The sequence below is a fragment of the Glycine max genome, chromosome 11 (genome assembly GCF_000004515.6).
Source record: "Glycine max cultivar Williams 82 chromosome 11, Glycine_max_v4.0, whole genome shotgun sequence".
In the NCBI taxonomy this organism is placed as follows: Eukaryota; Viridiplantae; Streptophyta; class Magnoliopsida; order Fabales; family Fabaceae; genus Glycine; species Glycine max.
In genome coordinates, this window is record NC_038247.2 from 37887273 (window position 1) to 37899417 (window position 12145).

Genomic DNA, 12145 nt, shown 5'->3' on the forward strand with positions numbered 1-12145 from the left:
TTACTTTAGTTTTAGTTTCTCAAATTTAAAAATAGTTTTTTAACCTTTAAATTTGGAAATAGCCTACTTTTGATTCTTATGAGACTTCAGAAATTATGAGAAAAATGTTAAGTTATTTCTAAATAACGAAACTAAAATCATTACTTTTTAATTTGAGTGATAAAAAACAAACTTGACTTACATTTAAAAGACCAAAAATTAATTTAAGCCATAAATTTTTTTTGTAACATTGTCATCAGGTTTCCAAATTTTTTTTGCTGAAGGTCCAAATCAAATAATGATAAGTAAATATTTTTTTTAAAATATATTAAGATATATTTATTAAATTATAAAAATATATTCTATTGTCATTATTCGATTTAATTTGTGAATTCGATGACAATGATAGAAGAAATTAATTTGTCTCTCATTGATCTATGATATCCTGATCGAAGAACGATGTAGCAATGCGTGAGGGGATCACAAAAAATATGTAAAATATGCGTTCTTTTTTAAGAAAAAAATATGCGTTATTTTTTTTACAGCAAAAACAAAAATGCGTTCTTAAATAATCAATATTGGAACATGTTATCTACATTGAAGTTAGAAATAGAGTTAACATTTTTATAGAAGAATATAGCATTACTTAAGCACAGAAGTGACAATAAAATGGGCTGGACCCACCGATTTTATTTTTCTTTAGAACTTATACAAATTTAGACTAAGAAAAACAAGATGGTCCAATTTTGGCTGGCCTGATGGGACACACAAATGAAGCCCATATATAATTTGGACTGAAGGACTAGGTTGTCCATTTTGCCATCTTTATGGAAGTATTGAATTGTGTGAATCATAATGGGTCGTTGAGACGAACAATGTTGATACATGAAAAAAAAAAAAAGACACAAACAATGTTCTCCAATATAAATAATGATGAACTCATAAATTTTATGTTGTGGGACAATATTTATATTATAATTTTGATTTTTTAAACTATATTTCAAATTATAGGGGAACTTTGTAAGTATATATATATATATATATATCAAAAAGAAATTAAAAACTAATAGGGGGCAATTGCACGTTAAATGAATATAGCATTTCAAATTGTGAGCCTCAAGCAACTAAAAATAAAAATAATTATTATTCGATTTATTTAATTGAAAAAAATAAAATAACCTAAATACACCGACTAAAAAATTTATTCCGCCCTCCAACTATAACTGTTATGTATGAAAAGTTACTCAACTATTTTTAAAGGTTATATTTAGAGTGATTTTTAATTGGTTGATAATTATATTAACAATATACACAAATTTAATTTTTAAAATAATGAAAACTTTAGCAAAAAAGAAGCTAATCTACAAATCAAAATGAAATTTTCATTGTGATTTTGGATCATTAGGACATGTGTGTGAAGTATGTATTAATTTTCCTGACAATTAAGTTTTAAAGGAACAATATTAGAAGATTTTAGATGATAAAAACTAAATAAATTAAAAAGGATAATTATAGAAATTAAAATGAGATGTTTTAAATTATAGGGAGCACAAAATGAGATATTCTAAGTTATAGAAACTAAAAGAAAATGTTGTTACGCTCTAAAGGATAATTAAACCTTTATTTAAAAAGCTTTCACTCAAATAATTAAAAACTTATTTAAAAAAAGAGTGTTAAATTATGTATTGCTAAATATTCTTCATGTTCCCAAACTCGATGGAATGCACGTGTTCTCATAATGGGACTAATATTTGAGATTTACCGCTGTTGTTGAATCAGATCAAGTTGTAGATGGGATTTCTTTTTTGAATATATGTTTTTCTTAAAGAAAGCAAAAACCTCTAAAAAAATTATTTTACTGCTCTCATCTCTGAAGCTAAAAATAGTATCTTGGGAAAAAATTTTAAGGAAAAAAGACACATAATCACAAAATGATAAAATCATTTTTTCACTTAAACAAACGGATATATCTCCACCTCCCAGTCTTTTCAATGAGCCTATTGTTTTTTTTATGGACAATTTCGAATGCCCTGCAACCCTAAAACGTGCATCTCTTCAATGGTCGGTTGTAATTGTTATTTAATAATTCTAGACTTATTTTACTCGCATAACCAAAAACTTGTTAAAAAATGTATTAGAAAAATTCACAAAAAGGTGTGTCACGTTGAAGGTTTTTATATAGAAATATAGATAAGGTCAAACATTTTGGCACCCGCTTCACTTTTTCCTTTTCCAATAAACTTTATAAGAAAAGTGCTATTCAAGCTGAATTGAAACTTCTCTTAAAACTTGTATATATACATTAGAAAATTAAGATAGTGCACCCTCAGAACATACATAGAGATGCATTGCAACATTGCATAGCAATAGCTATTCCCCCTAGTTCTGGAGTCGGATCATTGATAAAATACACAAACAATTAATATTCTTTCTAGGCAAAAGCAAAAACTCGATGATAGGAATATCTCCTAATCTTAATAACATGACCCCTACAGTTTTATTTTTAATTTTTAGAAAGGACATTGAAGTTCATATTCAACCATCTGGGTGACATTGGGAGCAGGAATAATATAATCTGCCTCTGGTTTTGGCTGAACATCACGTTTCTCATAATAATGATAAGCAGCTGCACCGGATAGCACTGCTAAAGTTAGAGCCTGAGCATGCATCCTACGAACCAAAGAACCAAGCAAGTCATTAATTAATTACATTTACAATGCAAGCACATACAAGTATTTTTATTACTTCACGCGGGGCTTAATTTTTTTTTTTTAAAATGGTTATTGTTAAGTTAAAAGGTTTTATGAGAAATTAAGGTAAGTACCTAGCATGGATAAGCCTGAGACTTGGCTTCATTGGAGACTTTTTGCATGAATAAGCCACAAGTGTTGCTCCAATTCCAGAGGCCCAGAGTGCCCCTGTAATAATAAAATTAATTCAAGATCCTTTTTTCTTTAAAATAATTTTATCATCTATCATATAATATACTAGTACAACTAACCAATGCTGGCGAGCTTGTGCTTTGAAACCCATGATTGAAGTGCCTCCATGTTGTATCTTTGATCTGATGTTGATGCTCTTTTCTTTGATATGGCAAGTGTGGTTGAGGAATTGCTAGTGAAGGTGTTGAATGCTGTTTTAGGGGGAGGGAGAATATTTATAGATGGGTGGGTGAAGAGTTGATGTTGAAATTAGAGGCTTACTTTTTTGGGTACTTGGGATGGCCCATGGGTTTAGTGGGGTTTTTGGCTGTTTTGTTGGAGGTTGGAACATTGGAAGAGTTAAACTAGAGGCTTACTTATGCTGGTTTTGTTCTGTGAATGTACTTTATGGTCAAACTTTGCTTTGCTTTAATATCATGTGGCAAGCACAGTGAGCCAATGGATTTTATTTTTGCCGGATCTGTGGTGAATGGTGATGATACAGAGGGTCCTTGATTATGAAACCGCTTGTGCCTTCAGTGCACCTCAACAATTAATCCATGCCAAGTAATCTTTTGGTAATTTACATGAGATAATAATGTTGAATAAGTGACAAAATATCTCTTTTTGTATTTAAGAATTACATATTTAACACTCAAATTTTAAATTATGTCAGAATAATGTTGTATAGTCAATCTAGTTATCGGTGATCCATGAAAAATAATCTAAAAGAATAAAAAAGTAAATAATATTAATATAGTTAAAAACATGTAATTCGTAACTCCCTAGTTAATAAACTATTCCATATATGTGACCATTTGTAAGTACGTAGAATCTAACTCTTTTTTTTTTTGACGGGAAGTGATGTGAATCTTTTTGTTGTGCATTAAATATTTTTTTAACATGAAAGGAATTTTAATCTTTTTTAAATATCTAATTAAGAAACGTGAGCTTTAACTCATTAATATTATTTGTACTAATAGTAATTGTACTCTACTGATAAGGGTTGAATTTTGGAACGACCTAAATAGTAATGACTCTTTTTCCTAAAAGTAAAGCCTACAGAACTATTATTTGACCGTTCAGTTTAAAATACATTTATACTTTAAAAACTATAACGAGACATCAAAACCTTTAAGTAATTGGTAGAAAGATAAGAGAGTCGTGTTTATTTTTTTCGCATATTCTTTATTTTTTTTTAGTAAAACGTTGATTGATAGTGTGTACCCCAAATATTCAAAACAACTCTAACATATTAAACAGTTTTGTAATTAATAATGTAAAGAATATATTATTTATTTGTTGAGAGAGAAGTGTAGTATAGTAACTTATATTAGTGGAGAAATTTTTAGGTGATGAGACCATTATGGTTCCCATTACAAGACATAATTAAATGTTATTATAAATTAAAAATTTAAATATATTTTTTGTAAAGATGGACTGGAATCATAAATATAAGATAATTTTAGATTACTTAATATTTTCTCCATTCAATGATAGTAGTGAAAATGTTGAATAGTTGATGCAATTTAAGTGAAGAGAAAAAAAAAGGTCTTAATAAAATTATATACCAAACAAGTATAATAGTGTGTTTGAAAAGTCATTTTAATAGTTTATAAATTAATTTAATTAGCTTATAAATTAGTTTGATCAAATAAATTACAAAATCAACTCTTAAAATATTTAACCCTTACTAATATCAATTTAGAATTATTTTTTTAGTTTAGACTATAAGTATCATTCTATTAAGAAACAATCATGTATAAGCCGAATAAAATTATTATAACCTATAAAATTATTCCTTTAACTATTTACTTAATCTACTTGCATATTAGGACTGAAATCAATATCTTTGATTAAACTGAAATAATCATACACTTGATGGTTAATTTTAGGGTCATTATATATCAATTAAATTACAATTTTTTTAAATAGATGATGATATTTGAATACTCACAAATTTCAAAACACTTTATCAACACTTCTATTTTTTTTTTAGGGAATTAATTTTCTCTTGATATCAAATTAATAACTTATCTCTCTATCCCTCTCAAGGTGAAAACGCCTCAGGGATATCTAAAAATCATTTTCCTTTTTTTTAAATTACTTTGAACATAGTTCTTCTTAGTAAATAAGTTAAAAGAGAGGTTAAAATGAAAATGAATATAGAATATAGATGGTGTGTTTGAAAATTTTGTGTCTATATGACTATATCCACATTTAAATAAATAAATAAAAGTACACCTAGATGCATATATACACAGTAACTTTTATGTTCAAGCTCGTAATGGGTATTTCATTCTTTATATATTTATATTAAAATATATTAAAAAAAAGACTATTAGGAAACTATTCTAGTGCAAAACATGATTTTTTATGTATTTTAGACAATTTTTTTACATTTTTAAACTGAGTCAAGATGTGAAACAACTACTATTAAATTGGTTTACATGAGAGTTATTTAGCTTAACTATTTTTTAACCATAAAACATCATAAATATTAAAAAAAATACAAAAGTTACCCACGGATAATTATTCTTAATATTAGTTAATTAGTTACATTATAAATTAAAAATTATATTAATTATATTATTTAAATACAATAATTAAACATATTACTAATTACTTTAAAAAAATCACAAAATAAAAAAAAAATCCGTTTAGAATTCAGGTTTGGGGTCTCAAATTCTAAACTTCTAAACGGGGATATGTAAAAAGTAAAAAAAAAAAAGAAAAAAGGTGTGAATTTGGGATTGAGGGACAATGCACACTATAAATAGTAAAGAGAATAATTTTGTTGATAATTTGGGGAGAGGGATAGTTGGGTCGATTAAAAAAAAAAGGATATTGGTAAAAAAAATCGTTATTGATTTTGTGATAAGAAGAAGGATCCCAAAAATAAGAAAGGGATCCAGTATTAGTAGATCAGCCCAGAATCCACATTCGCTTATGGGATGCATGTATCTTCAATCCACTGCAGTCACTAATATGATGTAAATAAATGTTTGCCAAATTAACAGTTGAGATACTAGTCACTGGTCACTCTTATCCGGTCTGGTGCATGGGTAAAAACTAATTTATGAATCAGTTTTCTAAATATACAAAACAATTTCAAAAACTAATTTATGAAATATACAAAAAAAAAAAAACCTAAAGGGTGTGTTAAAAAAAAGTACAACACGTAAACATTTACCTTATACCCGCCCGCCTGTGGATATTACCATATAATTTGACGGATATATAGTAGAGATTTAAAAAATTATATGAAAAAACCTAAAATATACTACTATAAATATAGTTAGTCTAATTGTAAAATTAGTATGATTGACTTTTGACACACACAAAATTAGCATAATAGATCCATATACGCGTGTGAAATGGCTATGAACGAGGATTAAAAATAAGAATGAAATACACAAAATTGAAATAAATATATTTATATATTACGAAGGATTATTTTTTTTATTTTAACAATTTTTTCATTTTTAGTTGTTGTAATTTTATTTTTTAAAATTTTAGTCCCAATAAATTGACATTTTTTCAACTTTGGTTCCTATAATTTTTTTTATTTTTAGTTTTTGTAAGTTTATATTTTTTCAATTTTAGTCCCTTTAAAATTATGATTTTTTTCATTTATAATTTTCATAAGTTTACACTTATATGGATCAAAATTAAAAAAGTAAAAACTTATAAGAACTAAAAATAAACAAAATATCTTACCAAGACTAAAATTGAAAACAAACAAACTTACAAAATTAAAACTAGAGAAAGAAACTTACATAAATCAAAAATAAAAAAATATATATTAACTTACATTATATTAAAAATATATTTAAGCCTGTTATCAATAATTAAATATATTATAAAAAAGGAATAATTAAATATAAGGACTTCCACATATGAGTTTTCTACTCTAATAGACTAAGGTCTAGTTTGAATAAGTTTATCTAAAATCACTTAAAATGAAATAAGTTTTTTCATAAACTAAAAATAACTTATACATAAGTTAAAAACCTATCTTTTAAAAAAATTATATAGGAGAATTAGTTTCTACAAATTAACTTATAAATAAACTAATTTTAACATTTGTAAAAACTCATTTCATTTTTTCCTGGAATTTTAAAAAAATTACCCAAACATTTATACCGATCCCTTTGTGTTTGTAAATAGACGGAGAAAAAATCCGTTAAAATCGATCACCCGCACCTATGATATCTATTTAAAAACTTGAACATTATCTGCAACTGATTGCTACAAAAATGACCATTAGCATAACTATGAAAAAAATTACGAAGCATAATATACTCCAATTTAAGAAGCGGCTACATAATGCAAAACCTGTGGAGAGTTTTGACCTTTGCCCATCATTTATTTGGGAGACAGTACATACATGACCTGAGTTAGTTTGAATCTATCAAGCATGGATACTTCATCTCCTTATTGTATTCGGGTGTCCGTGTCCGACACGACATCGACATTTTCAATTAATTTTTTCAAGAGATGAGATATTTACGTGCTCGTATTCGTATCATGTCATGATGTTTATGCTTCATAGGTTTGAACTAAGGCAAATTAAAAAAGTATGAGTTAATTTAAAGTAAAGCAAATTAAGAAAGTATGCAATTCTTAATTTGACTGAATGACTATAACAAAGTTAGTGAAAATTAATTGTTGCAGATTGTTTTGAATCAGAAATCATTAAGAAAGAGAGTATGCAATTAATACTTTTGAATAACTTCTAATAGGGCTCACGTTAAAGTGTGTATGGTATTCATGTTTGTATAAAGGAGAGATGAGTATTTTTTATTATTTAATTAACTCGTCTGTTTATGCTCTTTCTTACTGAAACTGCAAAATACTAAATTGTCCAGTACACATTCAATTTAATCACGACGAAAAATGTCTCTACATTGATAATGTTATTGAGACTCTCAAATGGATAATGAATAAAAAAACCCTGAATGAATCATGAATAATATATACTATTATTAATTTGTCCAGTGTAAGGACCCTCTTCATTACTGTTATTCTGTCTGGAGTTGGCGTGTTATTCTGGCACCACCAACTTCATTTTCATTAGGTTATATATACTTATACATATGCAATGCCAAAATTCACGACTATATGTCTTTTTAAGGATTGTACAGCTGCCGAGTAGATGTGTACTATCATTGAAAATAACATAACAATAATATTGATTTTACTTTATATTCTTCTCATATTTTTAATAATATATTTTATTATCTTTGTTACACTACACATTTTTTTATATTTCATATATTGATTTTACTTTATATTCTTCTTATATTTTTAATAATATTGATTTTACCTTTCTTTTCCCCTTCTTATTTTATTATATAAATTTTTATGAGTTTATGAAGTAAAAATAACTCAAACATAATTAGTATATATTAACATATTTGAACTTCTATTTAAAAGGCTATAAATTATTATGATTTTGAAAAAAGTTTGCCTCTCAAAGTTTGTCTAATTTATAACATTAAAATCTTAATGAAAAACCAAATACAATATAAATTCTCACCATAATTATTTCTGAGTTACTGAATTCTAATTAATTATAAAGTTGATTTTGTGCATTGTGATCATATTCATCAATGTATGCTAGTTTGATCATATCAACTATGGGTTGATATATGCATGTTTGTGACTCATTTTAAAACATTTTTTTTAGATTGCAACTAGTATTTTTTTCAAAAAAAAATATTTTCTTTTTAGCTTTTATACATATAAAAAGAGTTCATTCCTCTGTCGTTCTTTTGAATTTGGAGAAGAAATTTTTATTATGTGGGACTCAAATAACTTTTTCCTTCCCTCTCTTTTAATGTGAAATCAAACAAAGAAAAAGAAGAAAAACTACTACTTTTCTATCTTTACATTTTCTTTTCTTCATGATTCTACTCAACTAAACATAGGGGAAATTAAATCAAAGCAATAAGTTAAAAAAAAATGAGAAACTAAAGTTTGTTGTAACCTTGTCTAGTTACCTTTAGGGAAAAAAAGTGTCTAGTTTTTGAAAATAGTTAACTTTTTTTTTGTTTGACAAACGAAAATAGTTAATTAACCGTTAACAATACTAGCTAGCAGAAATTTAAAAAGAATAATGCTATTAATTGAATGAAAAAAGTAATATTATTTTGACAATACATTCTCACAAATAAACTTACAATAGGGAGACGAAAATTAAAAAAAAAAAAAGAAACACAAGGTAAGTTAAATAATGTAATAAAAACATGAAAAATAAATTATAAAAAATATAAAATTATAAATAAAAATGGTATTATCCAATTTGAAAATGACTTAGTTCAGCATTAAAATTCGAACTGTATTGTAGACCACTCCAATCAAACAAAGGCTACATCCTATTTTCAAATGGAGAAAGAGTACTAATTTTGTTGCAATTATCTCTTCAGCGTGTTCCTTGATTAAGAAATTCTAAAATAAGAAAATGTCCCAAACGACATTTTTTAAAAGCATAATGAACATACTACAGAACCAACCTATAACAGTACCAGAAGCCCAAATACTTCTTGGCCCATGCTTTTATTCGAAATAATAGCTGAATGGTAGCAGCCTTTCATTTATTTCAGAAAATTATAAACGTCGACCCCCATTTTGGGTGGATTGGATAGGAGGGAAGAGAAAGATAGGGAGAAAAAAATAAGTAAAAATGACTTATAAGTTGTAAGAGAATAAAATGTATGAATATCATTATTCTTTCGTCCATGCCCCCTCCCTATGAGAGTGTTACACCTATTAGAAGCTGAATGTAAGGGCTCCAGTCCCTATGAGAGTGTTTTGACTTTTCTACAAAAATAGGTAAAAATCCATAAAATGTATAGTTTGAAAAGAATGCACCTAATATGTATGGTTATTCTTCAACAATACATAGGTTGGAGATATAATTGATGTAAAAAAATATTTTTTTATATTGATTATAATTATAATTGAAGTAAAAAGTTATTTTTTATATCAATTATAATTATAATCGATGTAAAAAAAAATCATTCATATTTGAGAAGTAGTTTTTAAACTACACTTTTTGTACTTAAATACTGTTTTATTTTCACCTATTTTCTTAAAAAAAAAAACCCTCTTATTTTAGTCTTCTCAACCCTCCACCTAAAGGAGGAAAAAAAAAATACCCAACACAATATGGGCCTCAATTACAACCCCAAATATGTAAACTAGCCTAAAATCCCTAACTAACTAATAAAGTAGCCTAATCTATAACTAACCCAAAATCAATAATATAAAAAAACAGTTTTGATTTTTTCAAGTCCAAAATCCATTATAAATTAATGAAAATGATTCTAATCTATTACAACCCGAAAAACTTGATTTGGTTTTCCACAATCTTAATAAAAATAATTAAATAGCTACTTTCTCTGTTTAGGCATGACAAATAATTTCAAACTCATCCTAACTTAAAAATACCAGTTTTGACTAGGAACAACCTGCACATGTACGGGTATTACTCGACCTTCTAAATGGATATAGGTACGAAAATGAGTATATAACTATATGTTCAATTATATTTTTTTTATTTTTTTAATATATATATATTAAAAAATTATTGTTATACTTTTACTTTTTATAACTTCTAAAATGTAAATTAATTATTTTAATAGTTAAATAATTTAAATTTTAATAATAATATATTATTTGAATTAAAATAAAATTAATAACATATATATATATATATATATATATATATATATATATATATATATATATATATATATATATATATATATATATATATATATATATATATATATATATATATATATATATATATATATATATATATATATATCAAACTAAAAATGTGTAAACGGGTTAACGATCAACATAAGACTGTTATAAATGGCGTCATGATGGTAAGGACCAAACTGATAATATTTGCATGTATAGAGATTAATTTAATAGTAATTTTTTCCGTATAAGGATCAACTTGAGAATTCATGACACGTATAGAGATTAAATTATGTGTTTAATCTGACATTTATTCCAACTTAACTGGAAGTTGAAGAATATATGCGGGCCTCGTGCGGAAAAATCCTATTCATAGATTCTTGCAGTGTTTGTTTCTTCGCAATACCACACGTACAAGATATACCCCTCAATTATTGATCAAATTGTCGAATGAACTTGTCTAATGGCCTAGCTAGCTAGATACTATGGTGGCTGGACCATTAAATGGCTCTGAACTCTTGGTCAGACTCAGAAAGTACATATATGATGTAATTAGAATAGGATAGCTATAAATTATGTCTGTCCTTTCTGTAACATGTTGCAATTTAGATAAGTAAATATTAAACTGAGTGACCCATTTGAGAGAAAATGAGAGAGATTAGTTGCTAATAGTAGTTTAACGTACACGTAACAAATTAAGAGGGGATTAATTAAGGAGTTGCTGTAGAATCAATGTGGCAGTACATTAGTCAGCATTGACCTTAATTACCTATGACTATGAAATTCCTAGCATTGATATTTGAGAAAATATCAGCCACCCCTCATCAAAGCTTTTATCACATTTGGGCCTTCATTTATGGAGCCAACATTATGTGGCCTCTGCATTTGAAAGACCTTATTAAGAAAGTCAAAGTACTACTATATGTTTATGTTGCAAGTAAAAACTACTATAGGTCGTCGTGATTTCTGAGTTGAAACGATGGGAAAACTCACTCAATGGTAGCTTGGAGCTACAAATGAGAAAAATCGTCATTCAATAGAATATGTTCTTGATATTATAATTATTATGAAAAATTGTAAATTTGATTTCTCTAGTTGTCTTTGATTTCGATTTTAGTCCTTCTTTAAATTTATTCACGAATTTAGTCTTTCTTTTATATCCAATTACGCCATTTTGGTCTGTCAATCTAAATTTAAACATTGACCGTTACAAATAAACGTTGATTGTCACATGTCATGTCCTGAATCATCCTTTAATGGGTGCGCCATTTTAATCATGTGATATATTTTTTTTTTACCCTTACCCTAAAACCTTATCAAAAAATCACAATACATAATTAGGCGGATTTAGATGAAACTCTCAACCTTACTAACTTGGCACTATTTTTTGGTAAACAAAAAAAAGAATCGTTAAAGCAATATTTTTGCGCTAACTCTGTCTCATGAATTTCCATCACCAATACAACACTGCTAATGCAACTCGTCGTCATTTAACGCTCACGTTTTTTGTTCCCTGAGAAGGTAAAAAG

The 12145-nt window shown here is 26.8% G+C and overlaps 1 protein-coding gene across 1 annotated transcript; it reads right to left on the bottom strand.

Annotated features, from left to right (window-relative positions):
* Window positions 1–2284: 2284 nt before the first annotated feature.
* Window positions 2285–3107, bottom strand: LOC100500345 (uncharacterized). Its single transcript, NM_001249706.2, is given in 3 exon segments — window positions 2285–2649; window positions 2804–2897; window positions 2981–3107. Coding segments are annotated over 3 exon segments (303 nt in total). The 5' UTR covers window positions 3030–3107; the 3' UTR covers window positions 2285–2489.
* Between the last annotated feature and the right edge of the window lie 9038 nt (window positions 3108–12145).